Here is a 27,359-nt window from a genome sequence, read left to right on the forward strand (position 1 = left end):
AGTGGAAAATTCATGAAGGCAGGACAGTTCGGTTCAGTTCAGTCGCTGTCATGTCTGACTCTTTGTGACTCCATGGACTGCAGCATGCCAGGCTTCCCCATCCATCACCAACTCTTGGAGCTTACTCAAACTCATGTCCATTGAGTCAGTGATGCCATCCAACCATCTCATCCTCTGTCGCCCCCTTCTCCTGCCATCAATCTTTCCCAGCTTCAGGATCTTTTCCAATGAGTTAGTTCTTTACATCAGGTGGCCAAAGTATGGGAGCTTTAGCATCAGTCCTTCCAGTGAATATTCAGGACCGATGTCCTTTAGGATGGACTGGTTGGATCTCCTTGCAGTCCAAGGGACTCTCATGAGTTTTCTCCAACACGACGAAAGCATCAATTCTTTGGTACTCAGCTTTCTTTATACTCCAACTCTCACATCCACACATGACTACTGGAAAAAGCATAGCTTTGACTAGACAGACCTTTGAAAGCAGGACAGGTCTTCACTCACCTAGCTCTCAGGGCCCATCCGTCCTGGGGTCTGATGATGCTCAGGGGGCCCAGGAAAAGATAGGACAGGTGCCTGAGGTCTCCCAGCAGGATCTCTTGGGGAGGTTAATGACCCCCATTTAGACTCAGCTGCATTTTCAGATCTGGAGCCCGGCCCCTCCACCCAGGGAACTGAGACTCTCCCCTGCTGCCCTGACCAGGCGGGTGGAAGGAGTTCTGTGAAAAAGAAGCACCAATTATGTCTCAGAAGATCACAGGGGGCATGAAGTTTGGGGTTTTTTAAATCACCCAAGTGATACAGGAACATATTCTCAAGGAATGAATTTTAGTCATCAGGATAAAAAGGAAGTTTTTCCCTTGACCCCCTCATCATTCTATAGGGTCCTTGTGGGATTTTGTGGGTCTTTCCAGACTATCTTCTCAGAGTTCAAATACATACACTGTATGTGTGCATTCATATACAGCAGATGGGGGGAACTGCTTTACCTAAAGGGAATCATACATACCCTTTGAATTGTTCTACAATTTGATTTTCAAATATTTCCTGAAAGCATGTCAACACATAGATGTCATTCTTCTTTCAAGTGTTTAATAGAATTCCAGAGTATAGATGAACCATAGTGTATTCTTCTATGAATGACTATTTAGACTAATTTTTCTTTACTACTCAGAAAATGAGGTAGTGGGTTTTCTTGTATGTATCTCTTTGTGCACAAGTGTTAGTATTTCTTTAGGACTGACAACTAGACATAGAGTCACTGAGTTAAAAGCTAAGCATAGTTTAAATACTGATTGTGGTGGTGGGTAGGTCGCTCAGTCATGGCCAACTCTTTATGACCCCATGGACTGTAGCCTGTAAGACTTCTCTGTCTGTGGGATTTTCCAGGCAAGCATCCTGGAGTGGGTTGCCATGTCCTTCTCCAAGGGATCTTCCTGACCCAGGGATCAAACCTGGGTCTCCTGCACTGCAGGCAGATTCTTTACCGACTGGGCTACCAGTGAATATTGTCCCCCAAAGAGAGTGTACCAACTCATGCTCCATTTCTGCCCACCTTCACTCATGTTGGTAACAATCTCGTCAGGACCGGGATTTTTGCCAATTTGATGGGGAGGGAAAAAAATCGTTGTTTTAATTTCCATTTTCTGGATAATAATCAGCTTGCACATATTTCCATGATTGTTGACCCTTTTTCTCCCCTCAGTGCCAGTTCAAACTCTTTGAACGTTTTTCGATTGGGTTGTTTGTTCTTTTCCTATTAACACGTTCCTCATATAATCTCAGTAATAATTTTATAACTAGCTTTTCCCATTATTTTTCTCCCAACCTGTCACTTGCCTTTTAACTTAATTTTTAAACAAAAAGTATAATTTATTAACAAATTCTATCTATAAATCTCATCCTACATGGCTCCTGGGCTTTCCTGGTGGCTCAGTGGCAAAGAACCCGCCTGCCAAGGCAGGACCTGAGCTCAATCCCTAGGCTGGGAAGATCCCCTGGAGGAGGGCATGGTGACCCACTCCAGTATTCTTGCCTGGAGAATCCCATGGACCCAAGAGCCTGGCGGGCTACAGTCCACGGGGTCGCAAAGAGTCAGACATGACTTACTAGCTAAACAACAACATGACTCCTAGGTTTTGTGCCATATACCCTCACCCCAAAATGATGCAAATATTTCCTTTATTTTCTTCTAATACCTTTCTATTTTGCTTTTTAAGTCTGGCATAGTAACTTATCTGTAATATAATTTTGTGTGGGGGGGTGTGAACTAAAGTTCTTTTTTTTATATACCCAAAAATCCATATTTTATTTTTTGAATTTAAATTAATTTATTTATTTTAATTGGAGGCTAATTACTTACAATATTATAGTGGTTTTTGCCATACACTGACATGAGTCAGTCATGGGTGTACCTGTGGCCCCATCCTGAACCCCCCTCCTACCTCCCCCCACCCATCCCATCCCTCAGGGTCATCCCAGTGCACCAGCCCTGAGCACCCTGTCTCATTCATTGAACCTGGACTGGCGATCTGTTTCACATATGATAATATACATGTTTCAATGCTATTCTCTCAAATCATCCCACCCTCGCCTTTTTCCACAGAGTCCAGAAGTCTGTTCTTTAAATCTGTGTCTCTTCTGCTGTCTCGCATAGAAAGTCCTAACCCTCCTTTGTCCCGAATGTCTCAATACCGCTTGCTAGTGGTTCTAGCAGTTGTCAAGCCTGATAGTCTCAGAATTCTTTTACACTCTTAAAATTATTGAGGACCTGGAGAACTTCTGTTCATGTAGATTATGTCTATTTCATCATGTCTGAAATTAAAGCTGAGAAATTTGGGGGAATTCTCCGGTGGTCAGGTGCTTAGGACTCTGCGCTTTCATTGCCTCGTTCACCCTGTTTAGTCCTTGCTCGGGAAACTAGGATCCCACAAGCTGCTCAGCAAAAAGTAAAAAAACACTGAGAAATTTTTAAAACACAGAAATGCATAAGAGGGGTGAGGACATCATCTTGCAACAGGCAGCCTCCGGAAGAAGCCTCCACGTGGTAGCGTGAGAGTCAGGCTGGGACGAAAATAATGTTTCAGCGATAGTAGGAAAATAGTTTTGATCTGGAGGGTCCCCTGAAAGGAACTTGGGGACTCGAGGGGCCCACGGGCCCCACTTTGTGAACCACCGTCTTTGTTTACTAGAAAGGTCTTCTCCTGCTCCCACCTCCCTGATTTTTTTTTTCTCCCATACCTGTTCTTGTACATTTTCTCTTCCTGATGAATTTTCAAATCAGTTTGTCAAATTCCATTTAAAAAATTCCTGTTGGGATTTTGACTGGCGTTATAAGTGACTTCATAGATTAGTTGGGGACAACTTTGCACCTCTGTGGAGAAGGAAATGGCACCCCACTCCAGTATTCTTGCCTGGAGAATCTCATGGACGGAGGAGCCTGGTGGGCTGCAGTCCATGGGATGGCAAGGAGTCGGACACGACCAAGTGACTTCACTTTCGCTTTCTCTTTTACACACCTCTATATAAGCATTGGGCTTCCCTGGTGGCTCAGATGGTAAAGCATCTGTCTAAAATGTGGGAGACCTGGGTTTGATCCCTGGGTCGGGAAGATTCCCTGGAGAAGGAAATGGCAACCCACTCCAGTACTCTTGCCTAGAAAATCCCAAGGACGGAGGAGCCTGGTGCAGGCTACTGTCCATGGGGTCACAAAGAGTCAGACACGACTGAGTGACTTCACTCACTTCACTCATATAAGCATTTAGGAGAAAGGATTGGAGAGACTGAAAGACGATGGCCCAGTGATTCAGTCTGAAGGGTCCCAGTAACTTGATCTTCAATGTGTCTGTCATGTAAATCATCAGAAAGTCAGCACCCTCAACCCCAGACTCAGTGACGGGCCCTCAAGTGACAGGAACACAAGCTGTAGTTTCTTATTTCTGTCTAAGGATGAAAGAGGCACCTAATTGATGAGAAAAATAGGCTGACAAGTTCCTGAACCTAGATATCTAAGAGCATTAAAGGCTGATGTAGACATTCCATCTAGAGAACAAAGGGGGCTATTGTTGATGTCTGCTTTTCCATCAGAGCCCTTCCTATAAGTGAGCATGGCCTAGCTTACTATCATTTTTAGAAAAACTAGAGGACAAAAAGATTACCCATGTCATCTGTTTCTTGTATTTTAAGTATCAGAACCTCAGACAGAGACCTGAAGCAGGAAAAGATGCAGGAAGACCCAGGGGTGGGTGGCCAGTGCCCACCGAGAAAGGCCGCCCGGCATCCAGTGGCATCCCAGTCACATACAGAAAGGGTGCTCAGAGCAGAAAGGGTCCAAGGCAAGCATTCCCTGGCCATTCTGGAATCTGGGGATTTTGGTCAATGAGGAAATTCACATGAAATACAGACTTTTTAAAATAAACTGTTATCTGGATTTGGCACTTAGCAAAAAAAATCCCGTCGTGGCCAGCCTGGCGGCTGGAATGTGGGGAGCTGGGCGATGACATGTTAGCAGAGACAAGTTCTTCCCCGGGGCAGGGCTGAGGCTGTGGGACTGGTGGACGAGGTGTGATGTCATGGGCAGACTCAGCCTTGCTGTCGGAGCTCTGAGGCCTCAATGTTAGGGCCTGTCTTGTGGCGCTCCATGGCCTGGGGCCTCGGGAAGCTCTTTCTCTCCTACAAGTCTGGAGACCATGTTACAGTTCTGTTCTGCCGTAAATTGCTGTCTGAGTTTTTATAAGTGGTTTGACTTCTCTGGGCCTTAGCTCTTCATTTTACAGATAAGTATTTTGTCAAATGAAAGGATTAGAATAAATCAGGACATCTTTTACTTAGAGTCCATGACTATCCATAGAGAGGCATCAGCAGCGTTTTTAAGCCTCCTGAAATTTTAAGAAAAAATGTGTCCATGTGAATTTTTTTTTTACTTTGCTAACAAAGACCCATCTAGTTAAAGCTATGGTTTTTCCAGTAGTCGTGTATGGATGTGAGAGTTGGACTCTAAAGAAAGCTGAGCACTGAAGAATTGATGCTTTTGAACCCTGGTGTTGGGGAAGACTCTTGAGAGTCCCTTGGACTTCAAGGAGATCCAACCAGTCCATCCTAAAGGAAATCAGTCCTGAATATTCATTGGAAGGACTGATGCTGAAGCTGAAGCCCCAGTACTTTGGCTACCTGATGCAAAGAACTGATTCATTGGAAAAGACCCTGATGCTGGGAAAGATTGAAAGTGGGAAGAGAAGGGGATGACAGAGGATGAGATGGTTGGATGGCATCACCAACTCAATGGACATGAGCTTGAGTAAGCTCCAGGTGTTGGTGACGGACAGGGAAGCCTGGCATGCTGTAGTCCATGGGGTCGCAAAGAGCTGAACACGACTGAGTGACTGAACTGAACTGAACTGAAGGTTAAAAACCTTTGGTTCCATGACCTCTCACCTTTTACAATTCCCCAAATACTGAGGTGCCCTCACCATTCTGCCCAGCACTGTTTCTGCGTCTCTGCCAGGCCATCTCCTCTTGCTTACCTTCCCACGGACAAGCAGACCCCTATTCCTTGAGGGTAGGGAGCTTACCCTCCCCCACTGTCCTGAGTGCAGTGTCCTGAGTGCCCCAAAAGGCACAGAGCAGGCATTTCTGGGATCATGTGGAAACCCGAGGAGGGACACCCACCCACCAGCATTTTTAGTCTTTTTCGATTCCCTAGCCATCTAGCCAGCACCTTGGCATGCAGCAGGTTGAGCGGGGGTCAAGGGACATCTGAAGCCACACTCTTGGCCATGGAGGAGGCTCTTGTCTTCTTGGGGGCTGGGGAAGACAGATGGAGGCTGGCAGAGGTAACTGCTGTGCTTTGAAACATCTTTGAGGCAGTAAACATCCAGCTGCTTATTAAATTGTCTCCTACTGCTGTTGGCCTATTTCCACTCATGTCTTCTTTTTTTTAAATCAGCAAATGGGTTTTGATACATTAAAGCAGAATTTATGTTTCTTAATCTTATTATGGTGTAGATGTTTTTAACATGAAGCTGTCGGATCAGTGAGAGAATGTATTGTTCAGATATTCAGCCTGAGAGTGAATTTGAGGGGGGTGCAGTCTTTAAGGTGCCATGGGTTTGAGAATCCCTGATGAAGAGGGTCCCCGTCTCCCCCAGCCGAGGTTGGGGACAGCCTAGAGCCACGTGTCCCTCAGCAAGAATCAGGAAAGGACCCGGCCCTCCACACTTCCAAGGTTCAAATCCCTGCTCTGCTGTTTCCTATGCAAATTATGTAACTGCTTCCTGCCTCGGTTTCCCTGTGGGTCCCGTGGGAATCAGACGTCTCACTGCGTTGCTCTGAGGACTGAGTGAGTTATTCCACGTGAAGCCTTTGGAGCAGGGCCTGACCCATAACCAGTGATGCCAGCATTGTTATGAATGGCGATGACCGTTCCTCCAGACATCCTGTGGGCCACGGGGCAGCTGTCAGCAGGGAGGCAGAGGGGGCGGCGTCTCGCATCCTACCTGGAATCCGTGCCGTTTTGACCCGGCTGTGAGCTAACAGTGGAGCTGCATTCTGTTATTTATAAAACGCTTCCAAAGCACGTGAGATATTAATATAGAACACTGCGTATTTGTTGGGGGAGGGGTTGCTATAAACCTTTAAAACACCACATCTGCTGCTAACAATGCGTCCTTTTGGAGGTAATCCGGTCAGTGGCATCGCAAAAGGAACAGCAGCTGCGAAGCAAGCCATAGCCGTGCTAGAGGCTATGACCCGCCTCCAGCTTCACATGCCAGCTTTCGTATGTTCACACGGATGGATGTTACATATGTTTTGACAGGACCATCGTTCTGCCTGGATTATCAACTGTTCATGACGCATATGTATTTCTGAGACCATAGACGGGCTCTTCGTGTGTGTGTGTGTGTGTGTGTGTGTGTGTGTGTGTGTGTGTGTGAAGTCGCTCAGTATTGTCCAACTCTGCGATCCCATGGACTGCAGCCCACCAGACTCCTCTGTCCATGGAATTCTCCAGGCAAGAAGACTGGAGTGGGGTGCCATTGCAGGCTCTTCGTGTGTGATTCAGTAAATAAATCTTTTGGTTCATTCTTCCTTCTCTTTCCTACCCTGTCTCCATTCCATTTGTCACTTCCTCTTTGACCTCTCTGCTCTCTTGTTTTTCCCTTCCAGCCTCCACAAGCTCATTGCCCGTGTCAGCTTCTTTCCTACCACCCCGTTCTCCCGACTCAGGCTTCCTTGTCAGTTTCCCGGGGCTCCACTTCGCCTCTGCTTCCCAGCCAGTGCAGGCAGGGCTCCCGTGTCACCGCCACCCCCCATCTGTGCCCTTTTGGGTGGGGAGATGAGGCTGGGAGGAGGGGCGTCTATGAGCCTGCGGGCAGGCGATTGAGAACAGGACCATCTTTGCTATCTGAGCCACCGTCCCCGTGCCCCCATTTGCAGCGAGACCTCCGCCATAACCGTTTGTCCCCCTGGGTGACCCTGGCAGAAATTGAAGTGTTGCCCAGGTTAGTGGCAGGGGTCTGCTTCTCCCCATTTCTCTCTTCCCCCTCCAATCCTCCCTACCCCTCTGTACTCACCCACTTTTCCAGAATCTACCATAGACTTCCTCTTCGTGGGATGTGTGGCTCCTCCTCCATCCCGTTCACCTCCTTCCTCCGTGAGGACCGGGTGGGACCCCCAGAGCACCATGTGTTGGATCTGTAAGACCCTCACTGCTCGCGCTCTTGGCACCATGGCCAACTGGGCATTGTTCTCATGAAATGTCTTTAATTTCTGAGTAGGGCTCTTCTGAAACCTTGCAGTTTCCAGAAATTTAAACCTTAGAAAAGTAAAGCATGTTTCCTTTTTTCCAAGAGCAGACCCAGGGGTTTATTCTGATGTTGAATGTCAGTCAACAGGCAGGAGCCCATTCATGCCTCCTGTTTTGAATGCAGCCAGACAGTGGCATTTGTTAATCGTGACATGGCAGATGGTGGCATTGCCTTGGCTGATATATTCATTTCTCTGGTCCAAAGAGAAATTATATCCAAACCTGAAAAAAATCAATGGTGATATATTACCACATGATCTATAGCTTCCATCCTTGGAAGCATGAGGAAAGCACAAGTATTTTACTTTCTCTGGCTTGTCATTTATCAATGGCAAATGCATGATGTATACTTAAACTCCCAGACCTCTGACAATTTTTTTTTCCTGAGATCCAACTGTATCTTGTAAATAGAATCTTATCAATATTTGTGGGACAGAAAAATTCTCTAGTCTTTTCAAATGGCCACACTCTTGGTTGATTTATCGCATCTGTTGAAGAATGCCAGGCTTTTTTCCCCCCGTTTGGTTTTAGCATATCTTGTGGAACTCACAGCTCCCCATCACTCAATGTCTGGTGTGGATCCAGGTTTCCTAGTTGCCTGTCAAATAGCTGAGGACAGCCCTATGTGTCAGGGTTGGCTGAGGGGCTGGGATAAGGTCCCCTAAGAAAAAAATTCCACTCACCCTGATGCCACACTGAGAAATGCCCCTGCAGAGTCAGAAGCCCATCCGCAATGGGAGTGGGCATCCTGTGGGGGGAAGGGCCATCCAGGAAGGGAGATAGCCAGGAAGATAAACGCTGCCCAGGTTCCAGTCGCCCGCGGTCAGCCCTGCAAGTGGCTGTCACAGCCTCAAATCAGGTCGGGAGAGAAATTTGTCAATGCTCCAGCCCAGCTTTCAGAAGGCAAGGGTAGGGGCGGCAATTGAAGTGAGTCCATTCAGCGAAGACCCGGGCCACTGCCCACACCAACCAGTGTGTTCCCTGGTTTTGCTGCAGGGTGGGTCACAAGGAAGGTGCCAAGGTCAGGCGGGGAGGACAGTCAGGAACTGCCAGCCGTGAGAAAGGAATAAGGCCTGGTCAGCGAGCCGCCAATCCCCTGCTGAGTACAAATGCACTGTGGAGGAGGATGTGGCCTTGCGCCTGCCCCGGAGGGTCTTCCCGGGCTGGGAGACCACCGATGCCAGGCTAGGAGACCACCAATGCCAGGCTAGGTGGACGCCAGGGCCCGAGTGAGGGCCTGGGGGTGGCTCCTGTCCAAATCTCATCCATCCAGCTGCCCTGGGGCCCTGTGAACGTCACAGTCCTGCCAGCTCACCTCCTTGACTCCAGGTACTGTGCTGGAGGCCGTGGTCTGCTTCTTCTCCGTCTGGTCCATCGTGGGGCTCTCGGGTTTCCACACGTACCTGATAAGCTCCAACCAGACCACGAATGAAGACGTAAGTTCCTGCAGGGTGGGGCATGGGCGTGTTCTTTTGTGGGAAATAAAGAAAGAAGAGGTGGGGGCGGCCAGGTCTTCCGAGTTCCCTTTCCAGATGTGAGCCCCTGGGAGCAAAGAGCCTGCGGGAGAAGCATTTTCCAACACCCATCTCCAATTTCTCTATCACAAATCATCACATTGTCCTGACCACACCACTTAGATACTCAGAGCGGCTGGCTGACCCCTAATCCAAGGCCCAAGGTGGGCTTCTGCTCTGTTCGTTTGCAATGCTTTGGGAGCAATTTGCCACCCTGCCCCTGAAGTGAGATGGTGCAGGCTGGCTTCTTGCAGATAATGATTCCATTATATTTTGGGAGGCGACTGCCCTGACCCAAAATTTAACCTTTTGTCTAGGATTATCTGCCTGTATTTAATGCCAACAGAGAGGAGATATAAAACCAGAAAACCTAACGTTGGAAAATGTTTTGTCATGACCCTGGTCCCTTCTGCTCCGAATATTTGGATTCTGACAGAAGTCTCTGTCAGTACCTGAACTAAATGTCTCAGGATTAGTCAGGTTGCCTTAAAGACTTGGAAAATCAGTGCTGATAACATGCATGAGTTTAGAGACTATTAAGACAGTTACTCGTGGTTGGTAACTAAGAGCATCAGAAATACTCTGCCGAAGTATTTAGGAGCTGAATCCAGGCTATCAATGGGCAGTTGGAGGAGGCACGTTACCCCATTAATGACATTACTATTTATCACACTAAGTGTGATATGAAAACCGTCAGGACATCCCTGGTGGTCCAGTGGCTAGGACTTCACCTTCCAACACAAGGGATGCGGGTTCAAGCCCTGCTCAGGGAGCGGAAATCCCACAAGCCTCACGGCCAAAAAACCAAAACATAAAACAGAAGCACTATTGTAACAAATTCAATAAAGACTTTAAAAACGGTGATTAAAAAAAAAAAAAAGATCTCCACTTGCTGATGTGAACTGGCCTTTAAGTACCAGGTTGTGGAAATAGATTATTTTCCCCAGAGAATGCTACTTCTCCCCCTGATCTGACCTGCTGTTTGGGGATATTTCCAAGTTTAGAGTAAATGCCAGTTGTCCTTGAGAAAAGTACCTTGGTTTCTCCTGCTGAAGAAACGAGTAAAGACCATCTTCCATTCTTTATGGACTTCTCATGGTCTGATTGACCCAACCTGGGGCATTGGTGTGAGGCAGACTGTGTCACTGACCATCCTTTTCTTTCAGATTAAAGGATCTTGGTCAAATAAAAGAGGTAAAGAAAATTACAACCCCTACAGCTACGGAAACATCTTTACAAACTGCTGCGTCGCGCTGTGTGGACCAATCTCTCCAAGGTAAGATTCAGACAGCATTTGTTGTCATTCAGTCATGTCTGACTCTTTGCGACCCCCATGGACTTCAGCACTCCGGGCTTCCCTGTCCTTCACCATCTCCCAGAGCTTGCTCAAACTTATGTGCTTCCCTGATGGCTCAGCTGGTAAAGAATCCGCCTGCAATGCGGGAGATCTGGGTTCAGTCCCTGGGTTGGGAAGATTCCCCCGGAGAAGGGAATGACTACCCACTCTAGTATTCTGTCCTGGAGAATCCCATGGAATGTATAATCCATGGGGTCACAAAGAGTCAGACATGACTGAGCAACTTTCAGTTTCACTGTGTCCACTGCATCGGTGATGCCATCCAGCCATCTCGTCCTCTGTCATCCCCTTTTCCTCCTGCCTTCAATCTTTCCCAGCATCAGGGTCAACCAGGGGAAGCTTGTGTGTTAGTAGAGGCCTCAGGCGGCCACTGTGGAGACCGCCGGCCCGGTCAGCTCTCTGCTCATGCTACGGAGACACAGCCTTAACGAAATAGAGATGTGACTTGTTTTATACTTGCTGTGATATGCTTGGCATAACATTCCACTGAATTTGTGTCAAGTTTGGGAAAATCCCCTCAGGATCAAAATAGGGAAACTGAGGCACGGGACCCCCATGAATTACTAGAAGATGTTGAATGTCTGTGATGCGCAGAGGGCTGTAGAGAGGGACCTGGGACACAGTGGAGGAAGTGATTAGAAAGCCTGTAGAAGTAAGTGGTGAGAGCTGAGTCATACAGAATAGACATGCTAGAATAGTTCAGAGGGAGCGATCTGTGTGGGCTGAAGGAGCTGAGACTCTGTTGATGGTGAGATGGCAGTCATGTTAATGATGGCCGTGGCTGACGTTTGTCAAATAGCATTACGCTCTGTTCTAACTGCTTTGCATGGATTAACTTTTAAAACCTCACTCTGTACTTATGTGCTAAGTCGCTTAAGTTTTGTCCGACTCTTTGCGACACCATAGCCCTCCAGGCTCCTCTGCCCATGGGATTCTCCAGGCTAGAGTACTAGAGTTGGTTGCCATTTCCTTCTCCAGGGGATCTTCCCAACCCAGGATCCAAGCAGCATCTCAGAAGTCTCCTGCATGGGCAGGCAGGTTCTTTATCACTAGCACCACCTGGGAAGCCCTTCTGTACTTATGAGGTACTATTACATCCCATTATGTGGAAGAGGGAACCAAAGCACACAGATGTTAAGTAACAGGCCCAAGATCACACAGCCAGTAAGTGCTGCCTTGTCAGGACCCAGACCTAGGCATCCGATATCAGAACCTGTGTATGTCAGCTAGTACCTGCTGCCTCCCTGTCAGAACTACGCAGAACACAGTCAGCTCTAGACTTTTTGTGAGTTACGCCCAGGTATATAGACTATTTCCAGCTGATTAGCCAATCATCAACAGTATTTACTGAGCAAGTTTTCCAGGTTTCTAGGATGAGTTTCCAAGCCTTCCTCTCTTTTGACCTCTAACTGCGTAAATGGAGAGAAACCACAAAGCCGCTGGTTTGTCTCAACTTTTGGCTTCCCTGATAGCTCAGTTGGTAAAGAATCCGCCTGCAATGCAGGAGACCCCAGTTTGATTCCTGGGTCGGGAAGATCTGCTGGAGAAGAGATAGGCTACCCCCTCCAGTATTCTTGGACTTCCCTTGTGGCTCAGCTGGTAAAGAATCCGCCTGCAATGTGAGAGGTCTGGGTTGGGAAGATTCCCCTGGAGAAGGGAAAGGCTACCCACTCCAGTATTCTGGCCTGGAGAATTCCATGGACTGTATGGCCCACGGGGTTGCAAAGAGTCGGACACAACTGAGCGACTTTCACTTTCACTTTTCTCTATAGCTCCCTGGTCAGTCGTTACTAACATGTGCTTGTGGATTGCACACTGGGTTTGATAGTCAGTGAAACTTCATTAAGGAAGGAAGAGTGATCCCCTCCCCACCCCACCCCCCAAAGAATATCAAGCATATATTCCAAGGCCACTTGTTAATTGGCAGTACTTTATAGCTCCTGGTGTCATTGGGTAACTGGAGATTGATCATTTTCCAGTTTGTGTCTAGAAAGCTGAGCCCAGTGTGCCACACTTGTCCTGAATTTGGGGGTGTTAGGGGGCCCCCCGACCTGTCCTTCCGAGATCTCCTCTGGGGAGCGACAGCAGAAGGAACAGCCAAGGGCTCAGATGGAAGGGCCGCCCCAGGCTAGACATGCCCGGAGGGCACCCTCTCCAAGCGAGCACTAGACTCACCCAGGAATCCCTCTCGGGGCTCTTCAGGCCAGAAAAACCCTCTGGAAATGCTTGGGTTTTCACAGTTTACCTGTTTCCTCCTGGCATGTGTTTATTTGTGGACCCTAGGGATAGGCCAGGAAACACAAGGTAGAAGAGACAAAAGAGGCCTGGACAAGCAACTTTCGTCGTCTCTAAAGCAGACCTCCGAATCTAGGAAAAGAATTCCAAAGTCTCACGTTTTGTCCAGATCGCTTTTCTTGTTCCCAAGTCTTTGATTTGCACTTGGCACCGCTTTGTATTGTTTACAGATCAGATCTTGTCGTAGCTGAAATTATTATTCCCACAACTGGACCAAATTATCTGGTTTGCCCGAGTTGGGACTGTACTCTTTCCACAATCCAAGTCCCTCTGGAGCGGGGCATTTCTCAGGACTGGCCCTCCACTCGGAAGAGCTTGGCTGCTCCAGGGTCTGCGCAGAAAGCTGGGTGCTGCCCTCTGTCATAGGTCCCTGGGCTCCCAGAGCTGGAACTGATGAAAGGGAGGGTGCTGCTTGTCTTCACTGCTCCCTCCCGTGGTCCTTGCTTCTCTCTGCCCTGCCTCACCCAACCCTGGACCCCAAAGAGCGCCAGGGCGTCTCACCGGCATCCCAGAGAAGCCTATAGAATGAGCAGTGTCCCTCGCCTCAGGGGCCAAGGACCCCCCGTGTGCCCAGCATCCTTGCCTCAGACAGGGGCCAAGGACCCCCCGAGTGCCCAGCAGCATGTGCCCCAGACAGATGCCTCTAAAGCGTTCTCAGTGCAACAATGTGCTCATGAGGGAGGAAGCATTTGTCTTCAAGTTTCCCCACAAGAGCCAGAGACCAGGAGGGCAAAGACCCACGATCTGTTACTTGCAGAGCCTCCGGGGGGGTGGGGGCAGCAGGGTGGAGACAGCCAGGTTTGGGGAAAGGGATTCTCGTAACAGCAGGAAGAATGGAAGATTGGAAAAGCAGAAAGTCCCAAGATGTGGTCAGGGTCAGGCCCTACGAGCTGGTGCTGTGGGTCAGCTGGTCGTAAGAATTCTCTTGGCCACTGTTACTGGGCTGGGGGCTGGGTATGCCCCCTAAAGAATGTCAACAAAAAGGTCCATCAAGGACAAGTCTGAGCAGCGGGAGGGGCTGTGATGGGGTCGGGGTGCAGGCTCCATGGGACATCTGGGAGGGCTTCCCAGAGGAGCGGGTGTAAGGTGTGAACCATAGGAGCAGGAGGAGCTGGGGGAAAGGAATCACAGGAGGAAAGCGGGGACAGCAAGTGCAAAGGCCCAGAGGTGAGGGGAGAGCCCGGCTTGTCAGAGGAAGAACTGGGGGAGTGATGCGGGGGGAGGGGGCAGTCCCGGGGGCAAGCAAGGCAGAAGATGAGACGAAGGACTTCCCTGGTGTCCAGTGGTTAGAATCCACCTGCCAAAGGGGGCACAAGTTCGATCCCTGGTCCTGGTCTGGGAAGATTCCCACATTCCAGGGAGCAACTAAGGCCATGCACCGCCCCTGCTACTGAAGCCCCCGTGCACCCTAGAGCTGGTGCTGCACCCTGAGAAGTCCACGCACCTCCGGGAAGAGTAGCCCCGCTTGCCGCAGCGAGAGAACGCCCCCGCGGCAACGAAGACCCAGCACAGCCAAAAATAAATAAATAAAATAAATTTTTAGAGAAGAGAGAGATGAGATGGGCTTAGGGAAGCTCTCAGGGCTTTCTGGGGCCCAGAAGGAGACTTGGGCCGGGGGCAGTGTCACAGTCCTGGGGGCATGGCTGGCCCTTGAAACAGGCTGAACACGCAGGAGGCAGGCCCAGAACCACTTTTTCTATAATCCCTCCCGTCCCTTCCAACTCTCTTGATGACCTAGATCTTTTTCTTCTCCTGTATGAAATCTCCTGCGTGTCCTTTAATTTCTCCTGTCAGTTGGAGGGGAAAAAAAAAAGGACTCAGGGCACTTTCATTTCCTCCAAAATAGTGTCATTTCAGTGAATCAGAACTTCAAAGTTTCCTGAGAGTTAACACTTTCCACCCCTTCCTCCCTACCAGAGCTAGCTAGATTCCAACATACCTTTTGGGGGGCAGACAATTTGACCCCCAACACGCCCCTTCCAGCCGCCTTCCACCGGCTCTCCCCCAGGGGCCGTGCCCAGCCCCCGCCCGCACCTTGCCAGCCTCTGCCCTGGATCTCATCACTGGGGGGAGCTGGGGACCCCTCCCCCCCAAGACATCCTTCTATGCCCTTTCACCTTTGGTCTCTGATACCCTTGAAGATGGCTGCACACTTGGTAAGAGAACCCCTCTGACGGTCCTGCGTGGGGTCCAGCACCTCTCTTTTGGCAGATGGAGTTTCTTGTTGCCTCTCATTTTTTTCTAAACCTTCGGGGGATTTGACTGAAACTGAATCAGAGTCCCACTTGAGATCCTGCCACAAGTGTTTTTTAAGGGCTCATCAGTCTGCCTCTTGAAGACCTGAGGTGGCAGCTGTGACGATGACCCCTGTCTTCCGAGGGCAGACCTGACGCCTGGAGCAGCCTTCAAGCCGCCCAGCCCCTGCCCCGTGAAGGGGAGTAGGTGGGCACCTGGGTGTGCTCGGGACGTCTCCCAGAGGCTGCCGGGAGTGTGCCCCCCACACCAAGGGGGGCCTTGGCGGGAGCCCCACTTACTAGCCGAACTGCCTGTTGCCCTTGGCAGTTCTGCCCTGAGACCCAAGGTCATCTTGGAGTCTTCAGTCGGGGAGGGAAACAGGCGACCCTTTTGATGGCAAAGTGAGCTTCACCCTTACCTCCCACCTGGGCAACCGGGCCATAGAGTAAAGACAGAGATTGCTCAGGAAACTTGTCTGCGGGAGACCGAGGACCTGGTGTTATTTGTTCAATCAGCAAGTGTCTGCTGGGTGGCAGAGCCTCCGCTCCACGACAGGCGCACGTGGGCACAGGCGGAGCCAGCATGATGCCCAGGGTGCCCTGGGGCGGGTGCCCTGGGGCAGACGAGATAAAGCCTGCCCTCCCTCAGGAGCTTGGAGAAGACGTGGGTGGAGATCACTGTGACCCCAGCCAACAGTGACGTGGGCCAGCAGGAGGGTCACGGGCAGGGCTGAGAGGAGCCGAGGAGGGAAGAAAGCAGATAAAGCATCAGGAGCAGAGGCTGGGGGCCTCAGAGGACCGACAGCAGACGGGCAGGGCAGTGGAGGGTCTGGGCAGTTAAAAGCCAGAGGCTGCACCAAAAAATACAGAGACGGCGAAGCAGACAGTGCACAGCGGATGTGTGGTTTCTGGTCTGTGCCACGCAGGCACAGCCGGTGCTCAGACGCGCTGCTGATGGAATGATGGATGGAAATTAAAAGAGTGTTGTCGGCATTTTCAGCTTTTGATTCACTCTCCGTCTCCTGCATTGTTCTGTGTTCTCTCGTAGCCTCATCGACCGAAGAGGGTACATTCAGCCCGACACCCCGCAGCCAGCCGCGCCCTCCAACGGGATGGCTGCGTATGGGGCCACACAGTCCCAGAGCGACATGGTAGGACCCGGGGCGCCCCGCGAGGGCTCCTCTCCCGCATCGGGGTTCACTGACCCGTAACGGCCGATCGCCTAGACAGCTTCCTAGGACGCGCATGGCTCAGGGAGGGAAAGGAAGCTTGAAGTGAAGGCAGTGTCCACCAAAGGGTCAGCCCACCTGCAACGGGGCTGGGTGGGGGGTCGGCTTGTTCAGGGCTGTGTGGGAGGAGCACTCACACAACATTGCCTCCAGAGACGTCTTGGACTGGAAAGCCCGCTCACCCAGAGCTGGGCTGCTGTCCAGGGCGAGGCAGAGCTGCCCAAGCAGGATGGGCCTCTGGAGAGTCCCCGAGTGCCCTGCCGTCCCCTTGCCACAGTCTGTGCCCACTCCCCCACCCCCTCTTTAAGTGTGCAGAGGGGGACTCAGGCACCAGTTCTCCCCACTTGCAGCCCAAATCTTAATCAGCCCTGCATGCCTTAGTGCAGAGACTCAGACACGCTGTTCAGGCATTGACAGCAAAAAACGGACTGGGCTGGTCTCCGGAGAGGTCCCTGTGTCGGGCATCTGTGACAGTGGAGACACATGCTTTGTTTTCACTCTGCACCTGGGAGGTGGGGCCAGGGCAGGTCTTCCCATGGGCACCTGAACTCACAGCCTGGCTGGCCTTGACCCTCAGGGCCTTCACATTCCTCAGTGGTCTGGAAGGCACGGCCTCTCCATCAGGAGCGATTCTCTCTACAGAAGTGTTTCTGGAAGGGACCCAATGTGGCCCCCAGCGCTGTCTATAGATCTGAATCACCCATGACAGAGTCCATGACAAACAGACTGGGATGGCAGATGTGTGTTCAGAAAAGAGGCAGTGACCTTCCAAGACCTAGGGATGGAGTCCGTGTGGAGGCCTGGGAGCGGGGAGCCAGGAATGCCCCCTGCCTGTCAGCTTGGGGACAAGATGACCACATAAGTCACCAACGGGAAATATCAAAGGAGGTGCCAGTTAGGGGAAATCTGATCTCAGTATGTGAACTTGGGGTCCCCTTGGATGCCTGGGGGTAGGGGGGCTGTCCTGCAGGCATCTGTGTAGAAAATTCAGGGGAGGTCTACTCCCCCATACTTAGGAAGGAATGACATGGTTTTCAGAAATTCACTTTGAAGTAGTGGAAATGTGAATCTATTTTATTTATCCTAGAAGTACTCCATTTGGCATTTAAAAAGAAAAAAAACCATAACATGTGTCCATGTTTATCATCAGGCTATTAATCTGATTTCATCTCACAGACTGGAAGATTATTTTTTAAAATCAACATTTATTATCCTTCGCTAACTTTCTCTCTACCTGCCCCTGGCAATTCTGCCCCCACCAGGTCAAATCAAGTTTCTCAATCTAATAGAATAAGAGAATAGTTTCCCAGAAACCAACACAATATTGTAAAAACAGTTATCCTTCAATTAAAAAATAAATAAATTTAATTATAAAAAATAAAATATAACCACTGGGGCCGGGGGACGATAATAGAATAGGATGATTCTGAAAGACAATGGAAGGAAAAACTTTGCAAACAGGCAGATTTAAGTAATACTGGACATGGTGGGGAAAGACAGAGAGTGTGGGATGTAAGATCAGAGAGCCTGGAGTCACAGTGACTGACTCAGGGCTGCGTGATGTCAGCAAGTTGATTTATCCAGAGAGCCTTAAGTTAGTAAACCATACCATGAAGAAGCGGGTAATGATGTTCACCCTCCCTCCTATCACCACTTTATAACAAAGGCCTGGCATGCAGTAGGTTGGGGCTAGTTAAACATTCCCCTGCAGGGGCTTGCTTAAGGGAAGTTCTAAACAAATATTTAGTGTGTTCCTGTCTTGTTTTCCTCATTCCTTCCTTCCCCTGATTCCATCATACCTAGAAAAGACTCCACCCAGAGTGTGGAAGCAGGAACTAAGAGGAAAGGAGTTCTCTTTGGTGCCGTGACATGGAGTGATGGCCTCGGTAGGCTCAAATTAACCCACAGGGCCGAGAGATAGGACACGTGCATTTTGCCCACTAGACACTGTAGGCAAAGCATCTGTGTACTTTTCTGAGGACAATGAAAAGTTTTAAGACCTGAAGAAAGAACTTATAAGCTCTGAAACACGAAAAGAAAACAGCAAAATCAAAATTAATAAATGTTTGATGTCTGCGAGACCCATGAATATGTCAACTTCATTAATTGTTAAATTTAGCTTTCATTAAAATTTCATTACCTCTTAGAAATGATTTGTAGGTTGGGTTTTTCTCACTTCGTAAGAATTCCCCAGCACACATGTAATTACAGGGAAATCATTACCAAATTATAAAGCGAGTTGCTCGTAGACAGATAAATTTAAATGTTCACTGCCTTGGGGCCCCCTGCACTTCCTGTCTCGCCGTGATGCCTGTGTTGGGAGAAACCCAGGCTTCCACCGGGCTTAAGGCTGGGCGAAGTCTTTTGGGCCCCTAAGGCTCCTACCCACTGTAGCGAATGCCCCCAAAATGTCAGAACGTGTTCAGCGGAGGCTGGATCTGAAAGGTCTTTAGGGGACTAAGATGAGACATGTTGTTCATGGCCCCACAGGCCGGAAGGTGGGCCAGGAGGCAACCTGTGCTCAACCCAAGAGGGAAATGCCCAACACCCAGCGCTCACGGCGGGTGGGAGCGCCCACCACAGAGGTGCTCAGGCTGGGGGAGTTAGCACCCCCGGCGATGGGAGACCGAGGAGTCAGCGCTGGCGGAAGGGCTCAGGAGTCCTTCCGGTGCAGAGCCTGTCATCCCGGCTGCGGCGCCATCACTGCGCCAGATAACCTTCCATTCCTCTGTGCATTTATAGGCCACTCGGGCACTAGAGCATGAGCCTTTTTATTATTTTCGTTGTTCTTTATGGCTCCTGTGGTGTATGTGCCATGTTAACGGGAATAAGGGGAGAGGAGACAGCTCTGAATGGGCAAGGCTGGCCCCAAGCAAAACACGAAGGCTGAGGTGTCTCTGCCCCACCCTCCTCCCTCCAGTTCCTTCATGTTCACTCGGCATAGTGTTCACCGAACCCCACACCTCAGCGGCTCGGAGCATTACCACGTGCCCTTCCAAGGCTTTCATATAACTCACACTGGCCTTCTGAGGCTACTACTGATTTTATCCCCATTTTACAGACTAATAAACAGAGGCACAGAGGACTTCGGTCAACTTGCCCAATTTAGACATCACACTTTGACCCCAGCAGTTCACGCTCTCAAGCCTACACTTTGCTACGCTGGGGCCGTCAATCCCGACTGTGTGCAGGGTGACTTTCTCCCATATGCTTACCGACTCCAAATCCCATTACCCTCAGCCTCTCTCCTCTGTCAATATCTACTCCTAGGAAAAGATCTGTTTTCAATCATCTATACATTGAAGGGAATTTAAGTCAAATTTCAGGGATATATGGATTTTAATTGTGGATGAAAGATCTTGTCCTCTATTCAGTTCAGTTGCTCAGTCGTATCCAACTCTTTGGAACCCCATGGACTGCAGCACGCCAGGCTTCCCTGTCCATCACCAACTCCTGGAGCTTGCTCAAACTCACGTCCATCACGTTGGTGATGCCATCCAACCATCTCATCCTCTGTCATCCCCTTCTCCTCCCACTTTCAATCTTTCTCAGCATCAGTAAATTCTTCGCATCAGGTGGCCAAAGTATTGGAGTTTCAGCTTCAGCATCAGTCCTTCCAATGAATATTCAGGATTGATTTCCTTTAGGATGGATTGGTTGGATCTCCTTGTAGGTCAAGGGACTCTCAAGAGTCTTCTCCAGCACCACAGTTCAAAAGCATCAGTTCTTCAGTGCTCAGCTTTCTTTATAGTCCAACTCTCACATCCATACATGACTACTGGAAAAACCATAGCTTTGACTAGACAGACCTTTGTTGGAAAAGTAATGTCTCTGCTTTTTAATATGCTGTCTAGGTTGGTCATAACTTTTCTTCCAAGTAGCAAGCGTCTTTTAATTTCATGGCTGCAGTCACCATCTGCAGTGATTTTGAAGCCCAAGAAAATAGTCTGTCACTGTTTCCACTGTTTCCCCATCTATTTGCCATGAAGTGATGGGACCAGAAGCCATGATCTTAGTTTTCTGAATGTTGAGTTTTAAGCCAACTTTTTCACTCTCCTCTTTCACTTTCATCAAGAGGCTCTTTAGTTCTTCTTCACTTTCTGCCATAAGGGTGGTGTCATCTGCATATCTGAGGTTATTGATATTTCTCCCAGCAATCGTGATTCCAGCTTGTGCTTCATTCAGCCCAGAGTTTCTCAGAATGTACTCTGCATTTAAGTTAAATAAGCAGGGTGACAATATACAGCCTTGATGTACTCCTTTCCTGATTTTGAACCAGTCTGTTGTTCCATGTCCAGTTCTTACTGTTGCTTTTTGACCTGCATACAGATTTCTCAGGTGGGAAATCCTCGTGTCCTCTATTAAAAGCATTTTAATAGACTTCCCTGGTGGCTCAGATTGTAAAGAATCTGCCTGCAATGCAGGAAACCCAGGTTTGATCCCTGGGTCGGGAAGATCCCCTGGAAAAGGGAATAGCAACCCACTCCAGTATTCTTGCCTGGAGAATTCCACGGACAGAGGAGCCTGGCAGGCTATACAGTCCATGGGATCAAAAAGAGCTGGACACGACTGAGCGACTAACAGTTACTTCCTTACTAAAAGCATTTCAAGCAATAATAATAATAACTGAATTAATACTGGTTGTTCAGCACTATATCCCCATTGTCTAGACTAGTTCCTATGGTAGTTGGAGTCAGTCAGTGTTGGTTAAATGAAAGAAGGAAAGAGAGAGATGGATTGCTATGTGCCAGGCACTGGGTTAAGTGCTTTGCATGCATTATCATCTCGTTGAATCCTCACAGAACCACCTAATGTGAGTATTCTAATCACCCCTTTGATGAGACTGAGATTCAGGGATGCCTAGTTTGTGAAATAGCTAACCAGTGGGTAAGCTGATATTTCGTCCGTAGAAGTCCGACTCCTTAAAGTACTCTTCTTAACTATGTTCCAAAGTATCCCAGGTGCGTGGTCTTCTTATGGGACAGAGTGTCATGAAGGCTCCTCCCAGGGCAGGGAAACCACTCCGCCCAGGCCTTCCATGCAGAAGGATGATAAATCTGCTGTGGTCGGTCACAAAACCAGCGGGGGACTGAAGGCAACCTCTCCATAATCGGACCTGAAACTTGACCAAGCAAAAATCTATGAAGCTTCAGCCTCTCCTCTGTTACAAATGACAGTCGTAACCAATGACACATTAGCTCTTTTTTTCCTCCCCCAAGCATGAACCAATTTACAGTACTTTAGTCTTAAGTGTTGACACTTTGTCCAGGTAGAAACATCAATGCCAAATGAGTTATTGACCTAGTCCAAGGGTGATCTCCACTGTTAAACTGCTCAGAGTTCATTCATTTTCTTGGATCTGAAAGTTACCATTTTTCATCAAACTGGGACATTTTGCCTATTATGTCTTCAATTTATTAATTTATTTATTTTGCCTTATCTCATTTTCTCTCCTGGGACTCCAATTACTCCTATGTTAAACCATTTGATGACATTGCCCCAAAGGATAAGTCCCTGAGGCTCTGTGCATTTTTCTTCAAACTTTCTATCTCAGTTCTTCAAATTAGATAATTTCTTTTGATCTACCTTCATGTTCAGTGATTCTTTCTCCTGCCCCCTCCAAATACTGTTAAGTGAATGCAGAGAATTTTTCACTTTGGTTATTATACTTTTTAGTTCTAGAGTTTTCTTTTGGTTCTTTTAATTTCTCTGCTGAATTTTATTTCGGTACTGAGATCCCTTATCTGTTTACTCATTGAAGCCATATTTTTGTATAATATTTGAACATTATTATACTGCTTAAAGTCTGTATCTGCTAAACATATCTGGGCTACCTTGGGTTTGGTGTCCACTTTTTTCCTTAACCCTAGATTACATTTTTCTATTTATTTATATGTGTATTGATATTTTATTGAATACATTTTGGATAGTATATTTGTAGAGACTAGATTTTGTTGTCTTCTGAAGAGTGTTGATCCTTGTTTTAGCAAGCAGGTCAGTTAGTGGCTAATCAGCTTGAACTTGTACAGGTGTGATTTATATTTTGTTAATGCAGATTTATGGGCAGTCCAAGATGTTTCTCAGGCCCTCTAATTTGAGTGAGCTCAGCCTCCAAATTCTGTCTCTCCCAAAGACCTGGTCAGGGTTTGACTTCTCCATCATTAGGGGTGGTCCTGGGTCTCCGTTTAGGGTATGAGTCTTACTCCTAAGGTGCAGCCTTCTGAATGCCCTAGCTGGATGCCAGGCATGTTAACAAGGTTTGGGGGATGTTAATGTGATCAGTGGTCCCAGGCACTCTTTTTCTTAGCTTCCACTATCTATGTGCCTCTCAGCCTCATTGCAGCTGCCATCTCATTGGCTTTAGGGGAAGGGGGACAGGAGAGAGGACTCATCTTGCACACGGGCAGCACGGCTGCTGGCTACAGACTTGCGGGGGTGACCCTCACTGGCATCTCGCCCCCTTCTCTGCACAGCATCCTCTTCTGCGATGCCCTGCCCTACAGATCCAGCCGCTTAAGCTTCTGACAATCTGATCTCTGCTTTCTCTACTCAGAATAACTTCTGTATTCTGTTCAGCCTATACCATGGTGGGAAAATTCTCCCCAAGGAAAGGGCTGCTTGACTGTGGAGCTCGCCTGTGAGTTTCTTCCCTTTCAGGGATCGCAGCCTTGCATTGTCTGTTGTGCCCTGTTGAAAAATGTTTGCCTCCCATATTTTGGCCAGTTTTGTATACATCCTGTACACAGAAGGGTTACTAGCCCAGTAGAGGTTATCCACTATCCCTGGGAATAGAAGCCTTATCTCTGTGATCAGAGGACACTTCGCAGCCAACACTGCCATATTCCCCAGACACACAATTTTGTGCTCCATTCCATCAACAGTAAATACTGATTTAGCTGTGGAACATGATTGCTCTGACCTAGAAGTATTTCTAGTGCTCACCTAGAAAGGAGGAACATTTGGAGACTTTATATTTAGCACCAGACTTGGCATGTTCCTTTGCAGAGAGATTCTAGGTGTCTCAGGCCAAATTTTTGCCAGTTGTTTTGTTATTAAAGTCTAGATCAGAAAGGCATTTCTCAAATGATAGGAAAAGTGCTCCCAGGGAAATTGCACTATTTCAGAAGGTGAAGGTAAAGGCTTCAAGTCTTAGAAAAACATACTGATGTTGCAGGGCTGGAGAATCAGGTAAATATTGACAGATACCTGTCATCAGAGTACCCACTGAGGTCTAACTGAGCGTCTCAAAAATGGGACAATTCGCTGTTAACTTACCATCTCACATAATTGGGAATGGAGATGGTTAGTTAGTACCTAAGTGATCTTCCCTCTACTACAGATTCCCAAGGGGGAAAACATAAGAGAAGTAATGCAGTGACATCTAAAGTATTAAAATGATGCATGTGACCCAAGTGTAGCCCTTGTTATACGAACACCAGTGAATTTCTAGGAGCCCATGCTAGAATTTCATGCACATAACCCCAGGGCCAACTGAAGATCATATTTTCATTATTCCTACTTTCCCTATTATTGACATTTATTATTACCTTATTTTAGCATGCATATCTCACTTGATTGTCAAATAATTTAAGTTCTATATTACATCAGGGTCATAGCTTGTTTAAAGCTGGCACTTGTAGCTACAAAGATTCTTTCAGATCATATGCTAAACACAAAGATAGTAACATAGTACATAACTGTTGGACTATTTTTTTTTTAATCATTTGCTATATTTACTTAAACTCATTTTTATTTTTTTATAAATTTATTTTTTAATTGAAGGATAATTGCTTTACAGAATTTTGTTGTTTTTCTGTCAAACCTCAACATGAATCAGGCATAATTAACCTCACTGTTAAATTCCCTTCATCCAATATCAAAACAAATTAAAGCTGGCAGTTGCAAGATTCGTTAAGCTGGTCTCACAGGAGACCTCTCTGTGTATAGTCTGAAAGTTCAAATATGATAGAGAAAAATAACTTGAGCAAACATAAATGATAATGTTTTAAAAGAGAATAAAAATGAAGAACTCCTCCTAAACTACATTTTAGGTGAATTTTAGAAACTGATAGTGTTTTTATTAAAGTAAATGAGCATTCATAAGACCCCAGAACACAGCTTCACAGCCAAGCAGAAATAACCAGTGCCTGATGCTAATACTTTTGACAGAATTGGAGCAAAAGAAGTAAATAATTTCCTTTATTCTTAATTCTTATGGGAGACCATCTAGAAAACTCCTAGCTTTGGGAGTATTTAATCTGTTTGCTAGGTTTATTTCAGACAAGAAGTCAGCCAGAGTAAAATAACATGTATGCCAGCAAGAGCAATTTTATTTGAAAATCTGCAGAAACAAAAATAACTTATCTCTATGGTATTTTAAACCGTAACATTAGTGATAATGTGTGTGACATCTGAACATCTGAAATGATACAGTTCTTTGCAAGTTAAATGCCAGCGCTTCGTTTAGACAGTAAATCAGCCAGCTGTCAGGGGCTTCCTGCAACCACAGCAAATGTTACAGCACTCCGGACAGGATTAGTTTTATGCTGCCGACGGAAGGGTCTGCCCATAGACATTCTCACAAGCAGTCAGGTTTCTATTCTATTAGTAGTCAGCATTTGGATGATTTTTGGCCTAAAAAAAAAGTGGCAATTTCGTAGGGTTCAACCTAGTATTTCATAAATGTCAACCTTTAAAGTGTTTTTTTGGAATGAAAGCAGGAGTTTCTCAATTTCCTCTTCTTGATGATGGATTGTCACTGTCCAATCTCTGGCTGCTTGGTTGTTTTTCCTTAAGATTATATAACTGGTTAGATACATTGAAATATACCTCATGGCTTCTTGGTGTTAATGCTGGACTATCAGCCCTACTCCAAGGAGTGAGAGAAAAAAGTAAGCAGGGATGGCTCCCTCTACTGGTTGAAGATAAGAGTCCTCAGATAAACAGCCAGCAAGGCGGGTTGGTGGCGTAAAAAGGTCGGAAAAAAGAGTTGCTGAGTTCAGTCGCTCAGTCGTGTCCGACTCTTTGCGACCCCATGGACTGCAGCACCCCAGGCCTCCCTGTCCATCGCCAACTCCCGGAGTTTACTCAAACTCATGTCCATTGAGTCGGTGGTGCCAGAGGGAGGGGAAGGAAAAACAGACAAAGAGAGAAGAGGGGGAATGAAGTGGGCGGGAAGTCAACAGAGGAAAAGATGGAGAAGGAAAGAGGAGGAGAGAGTTGGTAAAACCAGAGAGAAAGAAATTAAATAGAAAAATCAACAGGAAATGGGCCAATAAGGATTAGAAACAAAGGTAAAAAAGGCAGAGATGTAAGGACATTTTTTCATGGATCATCTTCACAGTAACCCTGAAAATATTGGCCATTTTCTCCCTTGAAGTTCTCACACAGGAATTACAACCATGAAAGTTTATCAGCCCATTCTCCTTGGGATTCTGGCAGTGTGCACCATGAGGAAAAGGCTGGGTTTTTCTTTCTTAAATCAGGTATCCCCTAGTCATCGAGTTTCTTCTAAGAAGATGCTCAAAACATGCAAAGTTAATATCATGAGAATTATGAATTCCACTGGGGAGAGGCATCACGCTCTCCTTGATTGGAACCCATGTTAGTACCCTATTATATGCCAATAGGAAATTTATACGGACAATATCCTATGGAAGAAAGCCTGGTCCCTGGGCACCCCCAAATGGGAATTGGTCTTCTAAACAGAAGTCAGTTTGAATGTGGCAAACGGTTTTCAAAGTCATGGGTTACAGCAGGATTTAGACACTAAGGTTCAAGCAGGTCCCAGCAATGAGAGTGTGTGTGCTCAGTGATAGAGGCTGGCCACAAGGGAAACTGGGGGAGGGGACAGAGAGTAAGTTCATCATTAACATGAAAGCAGTCCCCATAGCAAGGGAAATAGCCACAACAGGCTCCGGGAGACAGTCATCTTTTAAAATATTTAAACAAATCCCTGTAGAAGAGGTGATTACGTCAGATAATACAAATACAAGTCAGCATTCAATGTATGACAAAACCCACTGCAATGTTGTGAAGTAATTAGCCTCCAACTAATAAAAATAAAAAAAATAATAAAAAAACAGTCATTTTGAAAAGACTTGTGACATTTCGATTTTTGAAAAAAATTAAATGGTTTAGGTGACATGTTTTCTTTCACATATTGAAGTCCTTAAGCTTCACCCCTGGAAAATCAGAGAGCACTTTCAGCATGAGGTTGAGCACAGATTGGCTGCAGTTTTAACATGTTGTGGGTTTGGCCACAGGAAAGCATCAATAGACATATGCAGGAACGACCCAGGTTTGGAGGCACCTGAGTCATGCAATCTGAAGCTCTTTTGAAGAGAAAGAAACCAACTTGCAAAACAAAACAAGTAAGGCCTTGGAAAACACGCAAACAAGAGGCCCTGAACTTAAGCTCATAGCTTCAGAGTAAACCACCTCCTGGTGTTGCCTAGCAAGGGATCGATGCCCAAGGTACAAAAGAAGCCAAGACTGTGGCACCGGTTTTTGAAGAAAGAAAGAACTTTATTGAAAGGTTGACCCTCAAGGAGACAGGACTCAAATCTGTCTCCTCCATCCAGCTTTGGCACGAAAATGAAAGGGGTTGGGGGAATTTCAAACTTGGAAGCTGGTCTATTGGTCTTGAGTCAGCCCACACAAGCCGCGAGTGCTGTTGGAAACCAGGTTTTCTTTATTGAAGGACTTCTCGAGTCCTACAGGCCTCCAGTGGCAACGCTTCTGTAGGTTCCATAAACTGAAGGTTCCTGGTTCCAGGGTCAGCCCGGAGACATGGGGTCCCATTGTGCATATGCACAGCGCTGTCTCTGTAAATATTTTCTTTGATTAAATCAACAATCTATTTAAGCAGGCAAAACCAGTTTAAGTTGGTGCTGTTTCGCAGGTATCTCGTCTAAGTCAGCATAGGGC

General features: G+C 47.4%; 1 protein-coding gene across 5 annotated transcripts in view; it reads left to right on the top strand.

Annotated features, from left to right (window-relative positions):
- Positions 1-27,359, top strand: part of ZDHHC14 (zinc finger DHHC-type palmitoyltransferase 14) — a 277,903-nt gene that overhangs the window by 245,180 nt on the left and 5,364 nt on the right. For all 5 annotated transcript variants that reach the window (XM_043888082.1, XM_043888084.1, XM_043888085.1 and 2 more), the window contains exons 6-8: positions 9,135-9,237; positions 10,482-10,591; positions 16,250-16,352. In XM_043888082.1, coding sequence (XP_043744017.1) covers positions 9,135-9,237; positions 10,482-10,591; positions 16,250-16,352 — 316 coding nt within the window. The remainder of the gene's footprint in view (positions 1-9,134; positions 9,238-10,481; positions 10,592-16,249; positions 16,353-27,359) is intronic.

Source organism: Cervus elaphus, chromosome 26 (assembly GCF_910594005.1).
Source record: "Cervus elaphus chromosome 26, mCerEla1.1, whole genome shotgun sequence".
NCBI classification, from domain to species: Eukaryota; Metazoa; Chordata; class Mammalia; order Artiodactyla; family Cervidae; genus Cervus; species Cervus elaphus.